Source organism: Vitis riparia, chromosome 1 (genome assembly GCF_004353265.1).
Source record: "Vitis riparia cultivar Riparia Gloire de Montpellier isolate 1030 chromosome 1, EGFV_Vit.rip_1.0, whole genome shotgun sequence".
Classification (NCBI taxonomy): Eukaryota; Viridiplantae; Streptophyta; class Magnoliopsida; order Vitales; family Vitaceae; genus Vitis; species Vitis riparia.
This window is the reverse complement of record NC_048431.1, coordinates 10,851,297-10,877,891: the sequence shown is the minus strand read 5'-3', so window position 1 is coordinate 10,877,891 and position 26,595 is coordinate 10,851,297. Positions and strand designations below refer to the sequence as shown.

Sequence of the window (26,595 nt, the reverse complement as noted above, 5' to 3'; positions counted from 1 at the left end):
CACTTATATGACCATACCAAGGCCCATGCCTCCCTGTGAGAAAACCCAATTGTTATCTCAAAAGTCAAGTATAAAAGTGGTCATAACCTTTACGCATCTGTCTATCAATTCCTTAATTTTTCCCTACTAACTCAATTGTTAAAGGCTCTATGACTACAAAAGGCACAAGGTGCTCACTTAAGTTTGTTGTCATTGAAGTGGTCATAATCGTCCATTGAAAGAAGCTCATGAACTACAAGCTGACATTGCAACTAGTCATTTACTATTTTCTAGTTGTACTTAAGCAAACCTTTATATTGATCATTCTTTATAAAAGCAATTAATTGGTCACTTAAAAAACTTCTTAGAAGTCTTCTTACCTTCAATTTTTTGGTTTGTTTTCTTATATTTCATATGAATCTTTTAAAAGGTTATTTGATTAAAAGGGATGAAATCATCCCCCGTTTATAAATCTAACCCTCTATTTTTTTTTACCCTAAAAATGCTTATTTTAGACAAAATGTTGTAAAACAAAGTGAGAAAAGAAGAAAGCAAGAAAGAGAGAATAAATGTATGGGAAAACTCAATAGAATTTCATTATGGATCCTTCCATTTTATAGGGAGTTACACTAGATATTTATGGATGATCATCCACAAGTTACCATAGTGGTATAGAATCCCATATTTTATAACACTCCCCCTTGAATGATCATAAGATATGCCTCATTAAAACCTTACTAGGAAAAACCCTAGTGAAGGAAAAAGAGTACAATATTCTTTTGGATTACTACAACTGCATCATGAAAAACCTTGCTAGTAAAACCCAATGGGACAAAACCTGGAACACAACATAATTATTCTTATCAATTAGCTCCCTCTCATATTGACATGATTATATTTTTTCTAGTAGCACAACATGGAGATCTTTGAGTCTACGTATTCCAATGAGCTTCTTGAGTATTACAGTTGACAATGCCTTTGTGAATAAATCTACTAAATTGTCATTTGTTCTTATTCGTCGAATAACAATTTCATCACTCTTCTGGAGTTAATGAAAATAAAAGACTTGGGCAATATATGCTTAATTCTATCACCCTTAATGTATCATTTTTTAATATGTGCAATGCATGAAACATTATTTACTTGGTAGCATCCTTTGATGGAGGGTAGTCCACATGTTTCCATTATTTGCTTGATTGATCTTCATGATATTGTCGTACCACCATAGATAGATACATACCTCATCGAGCTTTGTGGGGGTCTAAAAGATAGTCACCATCTACATATTCAAGCAATTAAGATTTTGATCTTTTGGAATAACATAGACACATGTTATTGTAGTATATGATTGGTTTTATTCCAATGTCTTTGAGTTGGTGCATAACTATATCTCACAAGTAAATTAACAAGGAATACAATATATGGCTATGTATAATTTGCAAGATTCATCGATGCTCCAATAATATTGTAATATGGTACTTCTGGACTAAGTAGTTCTTTATTATCTTCTTTAAGACATAAGAGATCATTTTTCACTTCAAGTGAATGAACTATCATTAGATAATTTAATGGATGTGATTTATCCATATTAAAAACACTTCAAAACTTTCTTAATGTATGTTGATTGATGTACTAAAACTCCATTTGGAAAATGCTCGATCTCCAAGTTGTGACAAAATATTGTTTTTTCAAGATCTTTCATCTCAAATTCCTTTTTCGAGTAATTTGTTGTTCTTGTGAGCTCTTCAAGAGTTCTAACAAGATTTAAGTCATCAACATATACTGCAATAATTGCAAATCCGGTTTTTTGATTTCTTAATGAAGATGCATGGGCATATAGGATTGTTCATGTGTCATTCTTTTAACAAGTATTCACTAAGACTATTGTACCACATGCATTCAAATTGCTTTAATCCATACAAGGATCGTTGTAACTTGATTGATTACATGCTACGAGACTTTGTACAATTTGCTTCAGGCAATTTAAATCCTTTAGGGATTTTCATGTATATATCATTATCCATGGATCTGTATAAATATGTTGTAATAGCATCCATGAGACGCATATCTAGTCCTTCTAAAACTACCAAACTAATTAAGAAACAAAATGTGAATGTGTCCATGACGGGAGAGTATGTTTCCTCATAGTTAATACCAAGTCTCTACGAGAAATCTTGTGCTACTAATCGTGCTTTATATCTTATGATCTCATTATTCTCATTGTGTTTTCATACAAATACCCATTTGTACCCAACAAGCTTTACATCTTTAGGTGTTTGGACTATAGGTCCAAAAACTTCTCGTTTTGTTAATGAGTTTAACTTTGCCTGCATAGCTTCTTTCCATTTTGGCCAATCATTTCTATGTCGGCATTCTTCTACATTTCGTGGTTCAGGATTTTCATCATTTCTTATGATATCGGAGGCCACTTGGAAAGTGAAAATATTGTTAATAATAATATTATTTTGATCTCATTTTTCTCCTATATACATAACTTACTAAGATCTCACAATTTTCAAGTACTCATGCCTCTTCAAGGGCATCGTATAAAGTGTCATTCACATGGAATCAAATACTACTAGTGACATGGTATAAGCTTTTCTAGAGCATTTAATCACGTTTCTATCACCTGATATAGTATTAACATTGTCTATCATCAATGTTGTGCAATGAGACAAGAGTTTCATCAAAGTAACGAGTCATAAAACATTGTCATAAAGACTTGTCTTTATAAAGTTGAAGAAATATTATCATAGAGAAAGAGTTAAAATCAATGGAAAAATATTAGTCATTGATGATGACTTAACTTAATAATTTGTGTAAAAGCAATGAAAACATATATAACACAATAAAACAAATATGAAAAGATAATTTAAAGTTATATATTTCTTAAATAATCTCACACATTTGATTTTGTAAGTGTAGAGCAATTTATACATGAAATAACGAGGAAATATTTCAATAATCAAACTAATTATAGTGATAGATCAATAATTTTATTCAAAATATTATCATGATCTAAATCAATGTGCAAAAATTAATTTATAAATCAAAATTTTAAGAGAACATATCATGATTTAAAACATCTTGTTGTCTCAAAACTTTAATTGAAGCACTACAAATCCATCTAAACATATATGTAAAGATATAACATAATATATTGAGAACAATAGTTGAACCTATTGTAATTTCAAAATTATTTTTGGATAATGAAATTATTGCATTAATAAAAATACCATATATATATATGGCAACATGCAATAATATATATTATTTTATATAACTAAAAAATTTTCAATCATAAAAACATGCTATAAAGAAAATTGACATGCAAAATCAATTTATAAATCATATGATCAAGTCATATATTTCACATGTATCCAAAAAAATCTCAATTTTCTAAATTAAAACAACTAGAATAAAAAAAAAACTTCAAACTATCACCTCTAATACAAAAATATCATGCGATATGAAATTTCACATCTATATGTAAATTTTTCTACTAATGATAGTATTACTTCTAATAATATAAATTTATAAAAACTATCAAATACTTACTTATTTGTATAACTTGATATACAAAATATTAATCTTTTGATAATATGTAAATATTATCTATATGCTTGTTATCATAGCTTCAGACTATAATATATTTCATTATAACTTTTGGTTATATAAATTTCATAAATTTGTACAAAATTGTTAGTTAAAATTTTTGTTCTCTATACCTTCTGTCTATAAGAAAGTACATATTAACAAGTTTGGCATAACCTTTGATTAGCACAAAAAATATTAATTTTCTTATTTTCATAACTTCGGGTTATGAATAATAATATTTATATAACTTCTGGTTAGATAACAAAATTTAAAAAATTATGTATCTTCTAGGTACATAGTTGTTCATTGACAATTTTGTTTTGTATAATTTCTGGTTATACAAGAGAATTAGAAATTGTATGCATAGTTTTTTGCTATGAAACAATTGTTAATAAAAATTATTTTCCATAATTCATGTTGTGAAAAATAAGTGAGTACAAAATAAAAATTAAAAGCTAATATTTTTCATAACTTTGAGTTATGATTATTTTGTCAAAACAAGAAAATATGCAAATTTGTACATAGCTTCAGATTATGAACTATTTTTTTTTAATGTAAATTTGTAAATAACTTTAGGCTATAAACTATTTATGTATAACTTCTAGTTTACACAATATAATTAAAAGAAATTAAAAATTAATATTTTTCATACCTTCATACTATGATTATTTTGTCAAAACAAGAAAATATTTAAATTTATACATAACTTCAGGCCATGAATTGTTTTTTATATAAATTTGTGCATAGCTTCAAGTTATGAACTATTCATTATGTAGATTTGTGCATAACTTCGAGTTATGAACTATTCATTTTATAGCTTCCAACTATTTAATATTATTTTGTATAACTTCCAATTATATTATATAATTAAAAACAAATAATTAGGGATCATATAGATAACTTTTGGTCATGTATTTTTAATTTTGTAATTTTCCCATAACTTTTGATTATGGGGATTGCACATATCTTTCATAACTTCTAGTTATAGGGATTGTACATATTTTTCATAACTTCTGGTTATGAATTTACCTTATAATTTATAATTTATCCCATGACTTTTGGTTATAAGGATTGTACATATTTTTCATAACTTCTGATTATGAATTTACCCTATAATTTATAATTTCTAGTTATATGAATTATACATATTTATGCATTCAAATAAAATAAGTGAAAATAGAAAGTCAAAGGTAATAAAGTAGAAAATCATTATACAAGTTTATTACATACGTTTTTCTGAGAAAGAAGAAATAAAGTTTTTCTATTTCTTTGAAGGGAAGAACGTCTTTCTATTTCTCTTAATAGAGAAAAATATTTCTATTCGTGCTGATAATGTATTGTAAAACAAAGTGAGAGAAGAAGAAATCACCAAAGAGATAATAGAATGCATGGGAAAACTAAAAAAAAAAATTCATTAAGCGTTCTTTCATTCTATAGGGAGTTACACAAGATATTTATAGATGATCATCCACAATTTATCATAATGGTACAAAATCTCATATTTTATAACACAAATATATATATACCACACATGTAAATAATCAAAATGTTGAAGGACATTTATGTCAAAAATAGGTTATTCTTCAAGTTAAAAAATGGAAGAGGTTAGTTTTATAAATTTGGGATCTTTCCATCCCTCTTAATCAATTAATCCATCTTTTAATCACTTAGATAAGTTTAATTGATTGGATTTAGCATAAGATATAATGAGAAAAAGAATAACATATTATATCCTATGTTTGGTTAGTAATGAAATATGATAAGTTATTCTATTATTTATCTTATTCTATATTCAACTAAAAGTATGATAATTCTAAATAGATAAATATATTATCTACAATCTTTTTTATATCTCTTTAACTTAGGATATGTTAATCCCAAATAAAAATATAAAATATGCACATCCTATGTATTATAAATTTATTTATTTAGTTAGTTTTCATATTTTTTTATTTTTTAAAATAAAAAATAAATTGATTAAAATTTTAAATTTTTGGTTAAAAAAACTAAAATAAAATTTATAAAATAATATATGTATTATTTGACATATAAATACATATGTAATTTTTATATATTGAATAACATAAAGTAAAAATTCTTATTTATAAATTTTAAATATTTTAATGATGAATATTGTTAAATGTAAGAGAAATTTCATATATGTATTTATAATAGTAAATGTTGGAATATAATATAATTGTTATTTTAAACAAATATTGAATATTAAAAAAATAATATAGATATATATATATATATATATATATATTTAATTTCTTTTTTCTTTATTTATTTTACAAATTAAATATAATCATACCATAATATATCTCATTGCATATATATATATCCTAAAATATCAGGCCCATTGGAAATGACATCTTAAGATATGCTATTCTTGTCTAATATCATAAGATATATACATATTTTATTCGATCAACTAAACTTAGTCTTAAAGTCGTCCGCAATCAACCGACCATTTAGGTAAATGTCAAATTTCAAATTAATAAAAGGATCTCATTTTCTTTTTTTATTTGAATATTAAATTTATATTTGGTTCTTAGAAAATTTGAAAAAAAAATGTAAAACAAATAAAATAGAAAAAAATAAAATAAAAAAATAAAAAATAAATTCAATATTAATAAATTATTTTTATATACTTCTTTTACTTCATTACACTCAATTGTCTTCTTTTATATAAAAATTGAATAATCTAAAAATATATAAATTTCTAACTAATTCTAATTATATATAATTATATTTATTTATTTATTTATTTTTTATGATAATTCGAATATGTTAATATTTTTTCAACATTTTTTTCTTTAATACTTTCCAATAACCATACACACCCGAAGCTCCCTCAAAAGTCCAAAAAGAGCAAGGGCTTACTAAGTAGTCAGAAATAAGAATACACTTAATTCAGTTTGGTGCAAAAGGAGAATAAGATTTTTTTAGCCCCACTAAAAGCCCATTTTATTTCCTGGAGCACAAAGGAGTCGGAAGCTTGACATGAAAAAAAGGTCAATTAATGGATTAGCATTTTTATATTCAAGTTCATTATTTTATTTATACGAGTATATTGCAACTATCCAGTAAATAATGCTAAAAACTTTTTCTTCTATTTAATATGAGATATTACAATTACTTTCAATGTTCTTGTTATGTTTCATGAGATTCCGGGATCAATGTCTTTATGCTTATAGCTTTAAAACACGTTCATAAGATTTCATATGTGTATAACATCATAAATTTTTTCTCATATTCATGTGAAATATCAAACAAACTCTCACACTACCATTTGTAATGATGTACAACAACCATGTAGATATTATTTAACTCATAAGGTTTCAATTGTAGGACTTGGTTGTGTATTAATGCAATATGAGAAGGTTATTGCTATACTTGTTGGCAATTGAAATCTTATTAGCGAAATAATATCTACACAATTGTTATGGGTCCTCATATATATATATAGTTATTCCTAATAAATAAAATATGAATATATGTAATTAAAATTGTATTTTAATTGTATAAGTACGTGGTTAATTATAAATATTAAGTTCCAAAATTGGGTAATTATATTACCATATTATATTATATAAATAATGAAATAATTTATTACTGTCTTATAATACTTATTAATTACTTAAAATGGACCATTTTATATATGGATATTTTTATAGATAAATTTTTGTTGTCAAATATCATAAAATAGTTGAAATGTTACTAAAATTTTGGTATATTTATCATTTGCAAGCGTTAAATAAAAATATTGAAAATTGATTGTAAATATATATATATATATATATATATATATATATACATTGTAAAAATTTGTTTTCTAAAAAAAATGAAATTACTTTAAAATGGATGCATATAATTTTAAAAATGGATGAAATTATTTTTTTAATGTTTTTATTAAGTATATATTTATAATTAAAATTTTTAATTTTATAAATCGATAAATTATTTATTTACATCATGATTTATCCATTTTAGAAGACAACTTGGAATAAAGTTTTTGTACTTATTTTATTAATTCAATCAAACAAGTCTTCTTAGTCTTGAGAACAAAAAATTATTTTTTAGGATTTAGTTCCCAAACACGGTCTTGTTTTTGAAAACAACATAAATCTATTTCAAAATTGTTTAACAAGAAAATGCCAAACAAAGCTTGAAGTGGTGCCTAGGAGACAAGGTCTTGGGTTTTGTTTGTGTTCATTTATTTTGTTTTATTTATTGCTTCTTTTGCTGGGGGCTATGATTTGTACGGATTAATTAAGTTGATAACTAATCTTAGTTCAATCTGAATTATGAAATAAGCAATCTGAACTCTAATTCGAGGTATTCAACCTAAGCCCAACCTAACTTCATTTTTTTAAACTTTGGTTAAACACGGATTGTTCAAATTAGATTCCGATTGATTGGGTTGTATAATTCTAAAACTATTTATGATATTATTTTTAATGTATTTATATGAAAATTTTATGATATAATATAATTTAATAATGTTTCTTAAAAATAGAAAAAGAAAATTAATACTATTATGGAAGATAAGATTCATTATAAATATTATAAAAACATCAAATTGAGTTTAAATTAAGCTCGGATTGTCTAAACTTTAGTCTAAACTCAACTCAAATTGAGGTCAACTTAAAAACAAATTTAATCAAAATCCAACCTAAGTATTGAAAATGATTGTCTAAGTTCACCTAAACATTTAGTTGGATTTGGGTTAGATTCTCGTCCAAATTAAATTTATATAAAATTAGCTACATCTTTATCATTTCCAATATGTGATTAAAGACGTCAATAATAAATTATGAAGTTGAACAAATTGTAGTGATAGTATCTATTTTTTATTTTATTTTCTTATTCCAAATGCTACCCTCACCCAATCATATGGGAATATGCCCATCTTAAGTCGTATCTAGGTGCCAACCCTTCTAAACTGGAGGCTGAACCATACTCCTAATATTAATAATCCAAAACACTACTTTCCCTCTCGGCCGCCTGCGCAGCACATCTTTGTTTACTCCAACCCAAAATCTCTTCCCATGAAAAGGATGTGCCAGAAAACGACACCCAAATTTCATCTTCGTGGTTATTACAACATCTGCACCCCCTTAAATATCAGTCAACATCTGCTTATTCGGGTTTACCTAACCTCATTTCTGGGTTCAATTTATACAAATTTGATTGGTCCCCAATTTCATGTCTCCCAAGGCTATGTTTGGTTAAAAAATTTGAAAGAACGTACAGGGGAAAGGAAATAGATTGAAAAATTGAAAATAAACAAAAAATGAAAAAATAATAAAAACTGAAAAAATTATTTATATATATATATATATTTAAATTCATTTTAATTTTTTTCATTTATTATATAAAGATTAAATAATTTTAAAATATATAAACTTTTAACAAATTTTAATTACGTTTTATTTTATTTTATATATTTTCTATGATGAAATTAAATATTAGAAAATTATTTTTTTAAATATTTTTTTTACTTAATACTTTTTAAAAATCAAATATAGCCTAAGATTTTTTGTTTTATATTTCAATTTAAATAAAATTCAAGTTAAAATATTTTATTTTATTTTAGGGTTAATTTCAGTCTTCTAAGGTTTTGATTAAATACATTCCGTCCTCATAGGTAGAAAGAATTAAAACTTATTTAGTAATTAATTTCTAAAACAATTTAAAAAATGGTTTTTAAAAATCGTTATTTAATTTTTATGAAATAAAAGTTTATTTAAAAATTTAATACTTTTAACCTATTTTTAATATTCTTAAATATTGATTGTCAAACATATTTACTTATTGTATTTTTTATTATAGATAATAAAAAATTGTTTCAAAAAACAATCGCCAAACGTAACCTTAATTTTTTTGTTTTCTTTAATACATCTGAAAGGAATTAAGAAAAAGAAAGGAAAAATTAAACAAAAGCCCATGCGACCGAATATTTTTTTATGTTCCTCCTACTTCCCCTTCCTCCGCGCCTCCTTCTGCCTCACCAACCCCCTTTCTCTGGCCTTTGAGAAACACATCAGTCGTTGCAAATCACAGGTCAGTGAATCGATCCAACGAACCAGATGGCTCTGTCGACATCTTTTCGTTCCAATCTCATCAAACCCCTTACCGCCCTCACCGCCTTATCGTCCACCCAGCATCTCCGCCGTCCCTTTTCCTCCTCCGCCGACGACAGCACCGTCCTCACCATCGAGACCAGCGTCCCCTTCGTCGGCCACAAATGCGAGCCACCCTCGCGCAATGTCGAAACCACTCCCAAAGAACTGCTCGGATTCTTCCACGATATGGCGTTGATGCGGCGGATGGAGATTGCTTCCGACTCCCTCTATAAATCCAAGCTGATCCGCGGTTTCTGCCACCTCTACGATGGACAAGAAGCGGTGGCCATTGGTATGGAGGCCGCAATTACCAAAAAGGATTGCATCATCACAGCCTATCGCGACCACTGCATCTACCTCGGCCGCGGCGGAACCCTAGTCGAGTGCTTCTCCGAGCTCATGGGCCGCCAGGCCGGATGTTCCAAGGGGAAAGGTGGCTCCATGCATTTCTACAAGAAGGACAGCGGTTTCTATGGCGGCCACGGTATCGTCGGAGCTCAAGTTCCTCTTGGTTGCGGGTTGGCCTTTGCGCAGAAGTACTCCAAGGACGAGACTGTGACATTCGCGATGTACGGTGATGGAGCAGCGAATCAGGGGCAGTTGTTCGAAGCACTTAATATGGCGGCGCTTTTGGATTTGCCAGCGATTTTGGTTTGCGAGAACAATCACTGTAAGAAATGAGGGATTCTATAGTAATTGGAATCGGGTTGTTGTGTGAGTTCGATTGAATTTCAATTTCTTTGAACTTCTTTTGGCAGATGGGATGGGTACGGCTGAGTGGAGAGCAGCCAAGAGTCCAGCATATTACAAGCGCGGGGACTATGTTCCTGGTTTGAAGGTGATTTTAATTTTTACATGCTTCTGATTGGAGTCTCAGGATTATGGATGGCCATGGATACTTGAACTTTTTTGACTTTTGTCGTATTTTTTAAGTGATGTTTGTATGATTGCACAGAATTGGTGATGGTTCTATTCAGTGGGGAGTAACTATTTTGTAATCAATGGTGGTTGTCTGTTACTGAAAGCTACATAGGTTATTTTCTTTTAAAATTCAAGTTTCGACGGGCCAAATAGCAATACAGTGGTTTGTTCAAAGTTGACCAAAGATTTTATAATTTTCACGGTTGACTTTGTGATTGCAAATAGATTTTCTGTTTTAGTGAGCGACATCACTTTTTATTTTATTTTATTTTATTCTATCTTATCTTCATGAAAACTTGAACTTGCTACATCAATTTTCATTTATTTTGTTCTATCTGGACTTTCAAGGTACTTGAAAAGTTATTGTGACCAATGTTTTCATTGGTCGACTCATCCTGGTTTCCTCATGATATTAGGTAAGACCAATGTAAAGATATAAAAGACGGCGTTTCAAAGTTTTTAGTTTTGATATTTGGCATGCAAATGTTGTGTAAAATATAGTAACAAAGGAAAATAAAATAAGTTGTGGAATATGATGTACCTATCAGCAACTATGAAAAGTTTTAGCTAAGGTATTAAGCTGCTTAAAATGGGCTGCATGGGATGTATGCTTGCTTTTAAGTTGCATGGTTTATATGTGGCCCATTGGGCCTAGTTAAATGTTGATTAAGTTTACAATATATTTAGTTGTAACTATTTTTTGTGTTATGTTGATGTAAAGGCCATTTTAAGTTCTAAAATTTTAGAGCAGAATGATGATAACCTTCTTTTACACTGTTTCTTTGCATAATTACACCAACACTTAGAATTTTGTCTCACTAGATTGGGACTTCTTTGGTGTCTTCTCTGACATTAAAGGTTCTTGGTTTCTTGGATGATGAAAGGATGGTGTAATTCTGCAAAAATTAATTCCCTTTTCTCTGTAACCTTTTTTTTCCCTCAAGAACCAAGCAACAAAGTATTGGAAATATTGGTTTTAGACATAGAGTTCATTGGGTTCATTCACATTGCTTTTTATACGCCATATAATTGGTCATTTTTGTTGTTTTCTTGTTGTTTCTCTTGTGTTTGTTGCTTTGTTATCTACATTTTGCCCTTTTAAACTGTTTTCTTATACAAAAAGATATAATCACTTCTTGGGGATCCAAGCCTTGTCTTCTTTTTAATGGTTAAATCTATTTTTTAGACACTGATTTTGTTTGGAGAGTTTTCTCATATTTATCTGTGCTTGTTTTTTTTTTAATCAATAAAATTTCAGTTGCACCGCCAAACGCTTGCATAAGCATAATCGCTATTGCCTTCAAGAGCTTATATTAGCTGATTTTTATTATATTGTTGACATTGAGATCAAAGTTAGAGGATTGAATGGTGAAGAATAAGAATTTTTTTTTTTTTTTTTCTTTTTTGATAGGCGATAGAATAATTTATTAAAAATGCCAATAAAAAAGGGGCAGAATCGAAGTACACAGACAGCATACAAAGGTCACATCCATTTTTGGGATTGTGATTTCTTTAGAAAGGTTGCAGATTCTTATGGTGGTTTTTGGCTGTAGATGAAGATACAACTCTTTGTAGAAACCTGCAGTGGGCAAGGATTTTGGTCAAGTCCTTTGGCAAATCTTTGCCAAGCAATCTTAATATGGTAAGTGATGCTTGCTATGCAATTCAATTTCTGTGGTAGGTCCAGCCGTGGTTGTCTGAGGGGCTTCTGGGACTGCTTGTTCAAGAGGTCTGAAGGTTTGGGAAGAAGGAATCTCACACGCCAAGGAGAATGGGCGCCTGGGTGAGTCTGCTGGGGTAGAACAGGTGTCTCATCCTAGGGAAGTAGAATCTACTACAGGATCTGCAAGGCAATATTTTTCTGATTTTCGACATAAGAAGTGGGGCTAGAGTTTTTCAAATTTAAAATCTAGCAGGCCTGTATCTTCTTGCCCTGTCCATGGGAGGTTTCTCGGCCCGAAGGGACTTGTAATAGCAGTAAAGAATAAGAATTGTTTTAAGGACTGTGGTACAGGATGTTTTTGGGCACTATATGGTTGTGTACGTAAAAATTTGGATGGCCTTACAGGTTTCATGACAGACTTCAGTAGAGTTAATTTATTTTCCATTTGAATAAGATGAATTGTTTGTTTATGCTTGGGATTGTGGGTATGTAATTAGTTTATTTTTTGAATTTGACTAGCATCAGACTCCTACCAGAGGGAAAAGAGTAGGAGTCTTGGACTATTAGGGTGTTTGAATGAAAGATGGTTTCTTGCACATGTTAGTAAATACTGGGCCTACAATATTAGTGATGATTGACAGCTTTGTTTTTGTTGGTTATAATGTATATCATGTTTGTTTTATGGTTAGGTGCCTTTTGTATGCTTTCCTTCATTTGCTTATTAAAAAATATTATATTTCTTTTGTGGGGTGTCTTGTTACATGTTTCACATCTTACTACAGGTAGATGGTATGGATGCTCTTGCGGTGAAACAGGCATGCAGATTTGCTAAGGAGCATGCTTTAAAAAATGGACCCATTGTAAGTTTACTTATCCTGCTGTTTACATTTTCTATTCTTAAAAATTCTTCTTTCAAACTACCATTGCTGTAGATTACATCTACTATCTTCTAATTCTGCATCCTGTCATTTTAACTTTCACATACTACAAGTTGCCCTTTTTTATTTTAATCTTTTTTCTTAATAGGCAAATAGAAAATAAGATTAAGAGCGTCTAACCAAAAAGGGGTGCAATTCCAGTGCATTGGAAGTATATAGAGAGCATGATAACAAACAAGGAAACACAAAACCAGTACTAAGACAACATCTATACAGCCTATCTTTTACCCAAGCCAACAATGAAATCCATCAGGGAGAAGTTAAACACCCAAAGGACCCAAGCCCAAAAACAAAAAGTGATTCAGGAGTAAGTCCTTAAATACTTGATCTAGATGCTCCTCATCCCTGAAAATTCTGTTGCTTTGTTCATTCCTAATAAACCAAAACAAACATTTTGGGGTGGGGGCACTTTCCACCACATTTTTCTTCTTTTGTTTTTTTTGGTGATTCTTGTACCATGCCATATTAAGAGAGTCTCTTTGATAGACTTTGGGAACACCCATTTGTGACCTAACAAAGCCATCATAAGGTTGCAAAGCATTTGGGCTTTGACACAAAGGATTAGATTTTGACATGCTATTTCCTCCTTGAACTTACATAGATGATGTCTATTTGCCTACTACCAGCCCCCTTCATAAGCTAATCAACCATCAATATAACAAACAAAAAAACAAACCCACAAACCTTTAACAAGACCCCACAATTCCAAATCTCTTTGGCCAGAAACTTCTCGGTGATTTCAGCAGAAGGGAAGAATAATAAAGCTTGGCAGAAAAGCTGTCATTCTCCACTCCTTTCCATGCCAATCTATATTCATCTGATCCTCCAATAGTCACTGCAGGCATGTGCTAAAAGAATTTGCTTACTTTCTCCAACTCCCAATCATGAAAGCCCTTAGGAAAACAAGGGGTCCAAAAACCATCCCCATCCTTCTCCATCCAAAGATCCTTTACCCTAATCTTCCTATTAGAAGCAATTTTGGACAAGGAGGGGAAGCAATCCTTTAATAGGGACGCTCATTCCATCTATCTAACCAGAACTTGGTTTTAAGCCCATTTCTAACACAGATGCTAGTCCTATGCTAGACTCATTCCACCTATGTTTAATATCTTTATAAAGCTCCACATCAAAGGACTTCCCTACGCCTTTGGAACCCCAATCACTATCACTTTTACCACATTTGTCAACAATAATCTATTTCTAAAGGCAATTGTGCTCCGCTGCATGCCTCCAATTTTCCAAGAAGAGCTTTGTTAAGGGCTTGCAAGTATTTTTAAAGCATGCCCTCCATTATTCTTTTCCTGACAATCCATGTCCCACTTCAAAAGAAGCATCTTTCTTTGACAGCTCACTCCCTTGTAGGAAGTCTCTTTGAATACTTTCCAATGGTTTTTCCACTGCCTTAGAAATGATGAACAAAGATATCTAACAAACTGTCCCACTCAAAAGGGTGCTTGCTCTTAATAAAGGGTCAGCCTACCTTTTCTAGACAAATGTGGCTTGTTCCAAGAGGTTGATCTCCTATTGTTTATTTCTTTTTTTATTTTTTTATAGGCAATAAAAAATTTATAGATAACAAAAAAAAAAAATAGTACACCAGTGTCCAGGACATATAAAATGACATTAAAAGGCTATGCGAATAAAGAAAGAATACAAAACACAACTCTCTCTCTCTCTCTCTATCTGTCTCTCTTGCTCTCTCCCTCTACAAGATTCCAACCAAACTACAAGATCAATTAAAGGCTTTGAGTCTTCTATGTACAACTTAACCTATAATAAAAGGTTATGTATGTTGATCAAGAGCACTGTATCCAGCCGTTCCATATGCTTCATGGTCTTGTTTAGTATTTGAAGGAAAGTCAGATTGGGACTTGAAAATTCAAAGGGACTTCCTTTAGGATGGCAGGGCAATGGAGGCAAAATTGCATTTAGTAAAGTGGTCAATTGTTTGTACAGAGAAGATCAAAGGAGGGATGGTGTTAGGCATTAGATATTTTTCTACTCTTAATAGGGCTCTTTTGTGCAAGTGCAGTTGACATTATACAATTGGAAGGGAAGCCTTCTTGAAATTGGTCATAAGGGGGAAATATGGGAAAGATAAAGGAGGGTGGAGATCTTGTGAAGTAAGAGAGGGATCTATGGTCAGGTTATGGAAAGCAGGCAGAAAGGATTGAGACACCTTTTAGAGCATAATGTGCTTTGATGTGGGAAATGAAAAGAGGGTGAAATTTTGGAAGGACAAGTGGTGTGGGAAGGAGTCTTTGTGTGTATCTCTCCCATTCTTGGGAGTTGGACAATGTAGCGGCTATCATTTTCTTCCCCACCAACTTATCTTGCAATCTTGATAAAAAAGCCTCTACATTGTCCAGGTCCCAACCATTTGTGTTTATTGATATAAGGATTCTAGTGACCCTCTCATTTATCTTGTCCCATAAATCTACCACCCAAACTTCTTTTGAATGAGACTAAGGCATACAATGAGGAAAAGACAGACAAGGGTTTATCCCCACCTGCCTATCACTAAAAGGAAAAAAGAAAAAAACCAAGGGTTCATCCTTGCTTTCCAAGGAGAGCCTAATTAAGTGTAGAAAGACATCACAAGGCCAGCTTAGTCTTGTCCATGCAAACAATCTCCTATTGTTTGTTATTCGTACCGTCAATCAAATTTCCAGGTTACAGACTGCCTAGAAATAAATAACATAAAGTATGTACCAAAAGATCTCTAAATGATAATACATTTGATGTATACTTGCTTTACAACTTTGAAATAAATAATAGTTTGTTGATCGATAATAATGGGATTTTTGTTATGAAAAGGTACTGAGCATAGTTCCTCCAATCAAAATTATGCCAGGATGGGTGTAGGATTTGATTCTTTTTTTTTTTCTTCTATTTTTAAGAAATATCTTGAAGCTTTTTTCATGGGGATGATCACAGCTATAGGACAGCATTCCTTGGACACATGGACACTATGCAAATGTGTCCCAAAAAATTAATTTCTATTTCTGTTGTTTGCATTGTGTACACAAGTTAAACATACTTTAGCCCCAAATGTGTATAGCTTAAAAAACTTAATGCAGATGTAAAGAAAAAATTACTATGAAGTGTGTCCCCAAAAAAATAATGTACAAACATGCATTATTCCTAAATATATATAGTTTTAAAAAATTAATGCAGCTGTGAAGAAAAAATTACTATGAAGGAGAGTCAGGAGACCAATGGTAAGGAATTTAGCTGTCATGAAGACATGCTATTTGTCTAGCTTCTTCCAGGTCTTACTGATGAAGTTTCTACAATTTAATCTGATGTATATATTTGTTAGATACAATAAAATTAGTCAATTTGTGTCAAACACATCATTGTTGTGTCTTTTGCTTGCACAGCAGAAGTATGATTTAACAGAGGGCATGACCTTGAGTTGAATGGCAATGGATGGTTTATGCTGCTGCTAAAATAGTTTTTTTTTTGATAAGTAAGCACAGAATATATTGATAAGAGACCAAAAAGCCACACGTATACAGGGGGTATACAAATTAGCTAAGCCTCTCCACCAAAAAACAACAGAAAACCCACCATCCCTTAATTGGAGGCTATCCACTCCAACGAGCCTATAAGAGACATCGACCTCTCTCCACTATACATTCTCGCCCAACACCATAAATTACAGACAAAAGAATTTTTAAGTTTCTGAATATCTATCATCCCTCCCCTAAAAGCAAGCCTATTTCTTTCCTTCCAAAGGGTCCAAAAAATGTACAACGGTATAGACTTCCATATCTTTTTCCTTTTTTTCCCTACAAAAGGGCCCCTCCAGCTTAACAAGACCTCCTTTACAGTTTCTGGAAAGACCCACTGAACACCAACCAAAGCACATATCATATCCCATAGGACTTTTGCCACTATACAATGTATGAGGATGTGATTTACAGTCTCCTCTTCGCAACCACACAAGAAGCACCGATTAGGGAGGTGCCACCCTCTTTTCTGAAGCCTATCAAGCGTAAGCACCTTACCCCAAGTAGCTTCCCAAGCAAAAAACAGAATTTTTGTTGGGACTTTATCCACCCAAATGTTGTTCTTCGGGAAATTATTAGCCACGGTATTTACCACCAAGTTGTATGCTTCTTTTACTTTAAACTGTCCGTTTCTCCCCCCTTTCCAAAAAACAGCATCCTCTTCTAAAGTAGGCTTGAACCCCCTCAAAAAATGGAGCATATTACCTACCATTTCCAGCTCCCAATCATTGAAACCCCTCACAAATCTTAAATCCCAATCACCATGGCCACATTCTGGTCCCACAAATCTGCTACTGTGCCATTCCTATTAGCAGCCATCTCATAAAGGTGAGGAAACCTTTGGGACAGCACTGTACAACCGCACCAAGAGTCATTCCAAAAGCTGATTTTGGAACCATTCCCCATATTAAACGCCATGTTTTCCCAACACCAATCTTTTTCCTTCATAATTTCCTTCCAAACCCCTACTCCAAACGCCCCATTAGCCTTTTTTGGTCACCCAACCAAGACCTCTTGCCCGTATTTCGCCAAAAGCACTTGCTTCCACAGATTTTCCTTTTCACAAGCAAACCTCCAAATCCATTTTCCCAACAAAGCCTTGTTTAGCGGGGTTAGCTTCCTTAAACCAAGCCCCCCTTTTCCTTCTCCGTACACACAACCTCCCACTTAACAAGGTGCACTTTCCTTTCCAAGTTTCCTCCTCCCCAAAGAAAATCCCTTTGCACTTTTTCAAGCCTTCTCGCAACCGACTTTGGCATACGGAAAAGAGACATTTGATACAATGGTATACTAGCCATTGTGCTCTTAATAAGAATAAGTCTCCCGCCTTTGGAGATATATTGACGCTTCCAATGCGCAAGTCTTCTTCTCATCTTCTCTTCCACCCCATCCCACACGGCAACGCTCTTGTTAGGAGCCCCCAAAGGCAACCCTAGATACACCGAAGGCAAAGAGCCCACCTTGCAGCCCAATTCCGCAGCCATCTCCTCCATCTCTTCCACCTCTCCAACCGGGAATATTTCACTTTTATCCAGATTTATCCTTAATCCTGAGGCGGCTTCAAACCAAAATAGAATCCAACCCAAATAAGTTAGGCACTCCTTCTTGGCTTCACAAAAAACTATAGTATCATCCGCAAAAAGTAGATGGGAAACATGCACAGGCTGCCCTCCTCCTCCTTGGATCCTACATCCCGACAAAAACCCCCCTTCAACAGCCCTCCTAATCAGATTGCTCAACACCTCCATCCCCATCACAAAAAGGTAAGGGGAAAGGGATCTCCTTGCCTCAACCCCTTAGAACTAGGAAAGAACCCAGCCGACACACCATTCACCAACACCGAAACTTGGCTGTGGATATGCAACTCCACATCCAACCCATCCACTTTGGACCGAACCCCATCTTTCTCATGACTTTCATCAAAAATTGCCAATTTAAACTGTCGTAGGCTTTCTCTATGTCCAGCTTACAGATAAGACCTCTCTCTCCCCTTTTTTTGCCATGCATCAATTACTTCATTTGCAATTAAGGAGGCATCAAGGATCTGCTCCCCATTACAAAAGCATTCTGATCAGTTGATACCACTCTCCCTATCACTTTTTTGAGTCTATTGGCTAACACCTTGGCCAAGAGTTTGTACAGCCCCCCAAGAGACTGATTGGCCTAAAATCCGCAAGATCCTCTGCCCCCCCTTCTTGGGAATCAAAACCAGAAACGAATTGTTGATGCTCTTGATGAAGGCCCTTGCTCATAGAACTCTTTGAAAAATTCCAGCACCTCCTCTTTAACCAGGCCCCAGCATCTTTGCCAAAAAGCCATAGTAAAGCCGTCCGGTCCCGGGGCTTTGTCCCCATTCATCTCCAACAGGGCACTATGGATTTCCACCTCTGAGAAGGGGTACTCCAAGTTCTCTGCCTCTTGCTGATTTAGATGCTCTAACTGAAGCATTTCAATATCCGCCTTCCAATCTGAGTTTTCCATAAGTAAATGTTGGAAAGCATTCACAACCCCTTCTCTCACATCCTTCTCCTCAGTCATCCATACCCCATTTATCTTAATTCTGTCCATATGATTGAATCTACGATGGGCAGCCACCATACGATGGAAGTAGCCTGTATTTTTGTCCCCTTCCCTTAGCCATAATTCTCTGGAATGCTGCCTCCAGTGAGTTTCCTCCAATGAGACCCACTTAGCAAAACTGTCCTTTGCTTCCTTTTTTGATATTGTTTCCTCCTCTGATAGTCTTCTCTCACATTCCACCTTGTCCCAATGATCCACTAATTGAAGGGCAGCAGCTTTATTATCTTCCAATCTCCCAAACACTTCCCTATTCCACACTTTAAGCTTTTGCTTCACTGCCTTCATTTTTGTAGCCAGCCTATAACTGGCACTGCCTCTCACCTCCACTCCCTGCCACCAGCTATGGATTAACTCTTGAAACCCTTCAACATTAAGCCACATGTTCTCGAATCTGAACGGAGAAGGCCCTCTTCTCACAGTTCCACCCTCCAGCACCACCGGAAAATGGTCCGACACAGGCCTAGACAACCTTTTTTGAGTCACGCTACTGAATTGATCTAGCCAACTAGAAGAAACCAAGAATCTATCCAACCTGGCCAATACAGATTATTAGGCCCCCCACTCCACGTATAATCTCCTCCTTGCATCGGGAGATCGATCAGCCCTAGCTCATCTATAACCTGAGCAAATTTCCTCATTGCTGCAGAAATTCTCCCTTGTCTATTCCTCTCATTTTGAGAAAGAATAACGTTAAAGTCCCCCCCTACACACCAGGGTTCTTCCCATACTCCTCTAATAGCCCCTAACTCATCCCACATACAGTCCCTTTCATTTTTGGTAAACGGACCATACACCCCCGTGAACACCCAGACAACTCCATCATCCACCTTCCTAAAACGACAAGAGATAGAGAATTGTCCCTCCTCCCACTCCAACAGCTCCAGCAGCCTTTTATCCCAACAGACCAGAATGCCTCCTGCCGAACCACACGCATCCAAAGCCTCCAATCCAAGAATCTCCCCACTCCTATACTTCTAACCACCCACTCAGTCATCAATTGAATTTTCGTTTCCTGTAAACAGAATAAATCTACTTTCTGACTTTTCACAACGGCTTTAATTAATTTCCTTTTAGAGCTATCATTAGCTCCCCTCACATTCCAACACATAATTTTAAGCTTCATTTACTTCTACAATTTGACACCCTCTGTCCTGTGAAGGACTACTCTGCTTGCTCCCTCCCTCATAATTTATTGAGCATTCCAGCCTTTTCAACTCCCTTTCAAATTTTGTCTTCTCTAAAACACCTCTACTGTATATCTTTTCTCTTCTTTTTCTAATTTTTGCCAGGAAATTCAAGATCTCCTTCTCCAACCCTTCTGTCGAGAAGCCCAAAAACTGGCTAAATTTGGCCAGATTGCAATCCTCCATCCATTCTCCCTTTCCTCTCTAGCTTCTTGAGTCACAGCCAACTGTGATCCTCTCTCCCACTCCTTGTCGTTATTATTCACAATGTTGACTTCGATCAAATCCCAGCTCCCACCTCCATTATCCACAGATTTACCCCTACTCAGCGGGGTATCATTTTGAATCTCCTCACAAGCAACCCCAGAATGATCGTAAAACTCCCCCTCCGGAGCCCGATCAAAAGGAAGAGAGGAAAAGCAGAATACCCCGAGGCCCTAACCCCCCTTTGAATCTGAATAGACCCATACCTCGATTCCTCTTCAATTAAAGCCCGATCAGTCATTGAATGAGACGGTGCCATTTGCTGCTTCCCTCCGTCTTCCATCTCCCTTACTTTGACAAAATCATCTTCTCTATTTCTTCCCTCACTGTACTCGTCCCGCGCCCATAGAGAAGCCCTCTCTAACTTACCATTTCTGCTCTCAGGCTGGGACGGGCTTAAATAATCCCCCACCAGACCATTATTTCCAGCCATATCTGGGTTTGCATCAGCCCACCAACCTGGCTTAGAATAGGATGGCCCAATCCCAGGCCCATCCTTCTCAATCACCACCCCTTTTAGCTTTAGCCCTTTTAGATGGCTCACTATCATTTTTTCCCCTCCTTGGGCCTTAGGAAATAGCGGACCCTCATCAGGCCCAGCCCCATCAGACGCCACCCCATGCCGATTTGGAAGAGGGCTGGACCCATTGGACTCCTTCCTGCCCACAGACGGGCCTGACTGAGGAAGCCCATCCTCCTGACCCAGATCCGCAGGAGACGGGGCTCCAGACCCTACTCTGGCCCGCTTGCCAGTCCTATCCCCACCCACTCCTCTGACTTGCCCATCAGTCGCGTCAGCAGGCAGCAGCAGCGTCTCGGGCCTTGCACTGTCCAACTCACCAACGCGCGGGGTAGCGCGTGCCGCAGCTTCACCCCTGACCTCCTCGCTGTGTTTTCCTTTCATACGGCTGCCCGACATCACCTTCCTCATCTCCGGCCTCACTTCCCACCAGAGAATAAGGGAATAACACACCTCCTCCACCATTATGTCTAATCTGCTCGGCAAGCTTCCATTCCTTCTCTTGACACGGATGCGAGCCCATTCCAGTTCCGCCATCTTCTCCGTCTTGGAATCCATTGCTACGAAACCTCCACACTCGTCCCCCACTTTCCGCAAGATGGACGGAACCCATAATGAAACTGGAAGCCCTAGGATCTTTACCCATACTTCCTTCCTGCTCCCACCTTCGTCCTCACATCCACACCTAGGACTCCATCGTTCCAGCCCTAACTGGACACCTCCCACCCGCCTGCTTCCAGAGGACAGAACACGATCGGCTTCCCCCTCAAACTGGAACTCCAAGAGAATCCTGCCCTTTTCCATCCTTGCCAGCCCTAGCTTGCCCTGCAACCCCCAGGACCTCGCCATCACCCATCCTAGTCTCTCCATGTCCATTCCATTCTCTGAGTTAGAATTCCAACTACCTACAAGGCAATGTTCCAGTTTACGCAGATTCCCCCTAATCTCTTCTTCTCTGACTTCCACTCTTATCACTTCCCCCTCCCTGCCATTCGCCCCCTTTACCATATCTGCAAACGACTGCCCCATACTCGCTTTCAACATGCCCCTTTCCTCCTGCTTGTTCTCCTTTTTGCCATTGCTTCCTACCACCTTCTTTAACATCTCCGCCATAAGGTTCCACCCCCCTCTCTCGCCTCTCCCTTTTGGAATAAAGATATTGAAGCTTCTCTTTTCCTGTTCAACCACCCCTAATTTAATGAAGGCCCCTGCTTTGTTCTCATCCCGCACCATGGAATAGGCTCTCCCATTCTCCCTCCAAACTCTTTCCCATTTTCCTTTATCCTCTGCCTTAATACACTGGTTCAAGCTGTCCAGTAGTATTTCTACACTCAACAGCCCCAAACGGACCCATGAAGAAACCCCTCCCTTGCTTTCCTCAATAACGATTTGGGTTTTGCCCTGTTTCTCCTCCACCCCGATCTCGAAAGTCTTTGACTCCACCCCAAAACTCCCCTCTTTCCTTCTTCTCCTTCTTCGCTTTCCTTCGCGAAACCCTCCCTCATCGCCCTCGCTCTCTCGCTCGCTCTCTCGCTCCATCGTGTCCCAGTCAAGATCTTACAACCATTGTTGTTGATCCTTGCTGCTGCTAAAATAGTTGGGATTTAAGGTTTCTGTCTGTGTTGAATCAATAAAATATTTCTTAGGTAGTGAGTGTATTCTTTGTCATTTTTTTGTTTGCGTTTTTCCTTTGTGTCATCCTTCCCACCTGCAATTTTTTCATTCTTTTTAATAAAAGATTCTGATCTTGTAGCATTTTGTTCTGTTCCCTAATTTAGTTGCTAACTTGGTGACTACTTTCTCTGGTACCATTTCATGTCTTTAATGTTGTTGCTAGTAATTTCTCTCTTTTGGCATTGTCATCATTTTATGTGAGATTGACTAATTGCTTTATTTTTCTTCTAAATGCTGGTGTTCAGATTCTTGAAATGGACACTTATAGGTACCATGGTCACTCCATGTCTGATCCTGGGAGCACCTACCGTACACGTGATGAGATTTCTGGTGTGAGACAGGTGTATATGATATGATATTGACATTTTTTTTGTTTGCTGCAAAGCGTGTTATCAATTTCCTAGAAGTTCCATGCATTAAATATTTTTGGCGGTATGTTTTCTAGGAGCGTGATCCAATTGAAAGAATAAGAAAGCTGATCTTATCTCATGAGCTGTCTACTGAAGCAGAGTTAAAGGTATTTTATCAACTTGGTCCATCTATACATTTGGTGTTTGAAATTTCATGTTTTGCCATTGGATGTGAAATTTTTGTGATTGGCGATAGAGTTTATCGTCGTTGTCTTCTTTGTTTGTGTTTTTTTTCATTTTTCCCTTTCTTTTCTCTCTCTCCTCCCAACTTAGTTTTGGGGAGTGACTCCAGCACTGTGTTTAGGAAGAAAAGCTTTGTAGAAAAAAAGAAGTTTGGAATTTGGATATGACAGTGTCGATAATGTCAGAGAAACTGCATGCTTATAATATATATGTTTTTTGACAGAGTATTGAGAAGAAAATCAGGAGTGAAGTAGATGATGCTATTGCACAAGCCAAGGTAAGAAGCATCTTGCAATGTTAATCTTGATTTTTCCGTAGCCCTAGTAAAAGAACTTCCGCTTGCCCACATGTTATAGCTTGCACAGTAGGATCTTTTTCAGATATTGTTCATATGCTTGATGCCCTTTGCTGTTTTTCTGTTTTACCAGGAAAGTTCAATGCCGGAGCCTTCTGAACTCTTCACCAATGTATATGTGAAAGGTTTTGGGATTGAGGTAAATTTTATGTCCCTTACCTTATATTGGTTCTTTTCTTGTTCCAAATTTTTTTTTTCCTTACTGTGCCCTTTCTGGGAAGGTTGAAAACAAGCTTCTTCCTGATTTTATTTGCTTTGAACAGTATTGATTTAGATACCACTTACTGATAAGCATGGAACTCTCTCTACATTTTGTGCAAGCTATTTGGGTTTCTTGAAAGCCAAAATTGCTCTTCCAGTATAAACTTGTGTTCTATCATGTGGAAAATATACTGGAGGTGAACCTGTGCTATGCACAGAAATTGCAAGGAAAAAAGAAAAAAAAATTATTAGTTCAGAGGCGTCAATTCATTGAATATAATCTAGTGAAACTATGCAATTTTCACGTTGGCATACACCTGGTAAGCCAATGCAAAAACCCTTCCAAGTTGAAACTTGTTTTCTATTGCAAGTTTAATAAAATTTTAGACTTGTATTACAATCATACCTCCAATGCAAATCCACGACATCATTCTCAATAACTTACAGGTTCACATGCAAATATGAGTTCAAACATATGCCCACTTGCACAAAAATTGATTTTGACAATAGAAAGTTTGAAAGCGCAGAGATGAAACACAAACATACATGCACATGTGAACTCAAAGCCATCATAATAATCAGCCTATCAAGGTGCCCATTTGGTTAGGGTGAATGCCAAGATATGTGGTAGAGGAACACGATCCCAGGTTTCTTTTCTACTGTTGGTTGAATGCCCTGGATTACCAAATACTGATTGTGGTGGGTGTAGTCAAAATCGGGTTTGGATCCCCATGGAGGGTCTGAAGGGCTCGTCCATGGAAGGTTCCTCAGTTATTAAAGAAAAAGAAAAAAAAAAAAGCCATCATAGTAATTATGATGGGATTTCTGGAACAAAGTATCAGTACAGATCTAATTACAAATTCATGCCTTTCTGCAACAAATATCATCTTTGAAGCATAAATACCAAATACGTTAAACTATTGAAGTTCAAAAGAAAAGAAGCAGGTGAAGCTTGGAAAGAAGGCAATACAAAGGCCCTGATATCTTGTTCCTGTTTATGCTTTCCAAATTGAAATTAATGGAAGTAAACATTCTTTTTGCTATAACTAGATGGTGTAACTCTGTTATTCTCTTCTCTGTTGCAGGTGGCAGGAGCAGATAGGAAAGAAGTTAGAGGGGTGCTTCCATGAGTCCAAAATTCTCTGAAGGTTCCAACAGCCCCACCAAAATAAATAAAAGGTTTAATTGAAGAGGATCATGTCTTGCTGGATTCTCTTTGATCCTTATTCCCTGTATAGGAAATTGATTCTTCCCAAGTCACGGTGTAGAATTTTTACCTTCAAGGTATGTAGTTTTCTGGGGGATGTTTGCAACCCAACATTTCTATGATTAATTTGAATGTGTTACTTTTGTGCTTCTGGCATCACTGAAAATTAAATTTCAATTTGATTAGTGAAAAGATTTTTTGCATGAATCTATTGGTGATCTGCCAAAAGTTTAGCATTTTGATTTTCACTTTGTCGCTTAATTGTTGTTCATCTCCATTTGTTTATTAAGACTTTATTTCATCAATTGCTTTTGTGAAATAGATGTCAGTTTCATTTCCTGTAGGCTTTTTCATTGATCAAACAAGTTTATTTAGATAACTGTAGTACAACTCTTAAAAAATGCCTCTTGTATCCTCCAGAACTACTTTAACCTCATTCCTTGCAAACCTTTGAAGCCAGACTCCATTTACATGTCCCAAAATTTTATGATTCACCTGTCTAAATATATGAGAAAAAAAAAAAGACATTAACCTCCCACTCAGTACTGTAAACATATCATGAATTTTAGCCTTCAATCACAATCTTAGAATCTAATATAATTCCTATACTCCTCAATCCCATAGTTGAGTACCATATTAAGACTTTCCTTAAATCTGATGCTTCAGCCAAGAGCATAATCATTCTAGCAGTTTTCTTACCCTGCCGATGGTGGGTTCAACTCTACTGGAGAACTTGTTGTTTTACTGGTTTGCGAAACTCATTTGTTACAGAATGAGGGATGAATTTCCAGTTGATGGGTTGACAATGCATTCCATCTCTTCTCAGAAATTTCAAATTAGAAACTTCTTCATGAATGTTTAGAATTGGAATCTCAAATAAAACCATGTAGTTTAGATGTCATGGGAACTGTTTGGAAAGAAAATCCTCTTTAAGAGGAATTTGTTGGGACCTTCTCTAGATAATTTGAACGAATGCAACTTCTTTGGAGTGCCTGGCATCCTGGTAGTTGAGGTTTAAGTTTGAAAGTCTTAGCAATGGCTTGTTGATGAAGACAGGACAGGAGGATAGGTGAAAACTCTTTATATATTGAAATAGCAATCGATGCATTGTAGGGATATTGGTGTTGTTTTTTGCACTGATAGCCTGTTGTCTCGTGGAAGTTTTTATTTCATAAATGTATTTTTGGTGGCTTCCATGGAGGGATTAGCAGCTGTAAGCTTACAGTTGACCTGAGTGCCTTGCTTGTCATGTAAATTACATAGCATCTTCGGG

At 35.1% G+C, this 26,595-nt stretch overlaps 1 protein-coding gene across 1 annotated transcript; it reads left to right on the top strand.

Annotated features, from left to right (window-relative positions):
- Positions 1–9,547: 9,547 nt before the first annotated feature.
- On the top strand, positions 9,548–25,529 carry LOC117915666 (pyruvate dehydrogenase E1 component subunit alpha, mitochondrial). The gene is made up of 8 exons (XM_034831297.1): positions 9,548–10,377; positions 10,466–10,545; positions 13,074–13,151; positions 23,212–23,307; positions 23,412–23,483; positions 23,783–23,836; positions 23,988–24,053; positions 25,201–25,529. Exons 1-8 carry the CDS (start codon positions 9,672–9,674, stop codon positions 25,243–25,245), a joined length of 1,197 nt encoding a protein of 398 aa, XP_034687188.1. The 5' UTR covers positions 9,548–9,671; the 3' UTR covers positions 25,246–25,529.
- Positions 25,530–26,595: the final 1,066 nt, after the last annotated feature.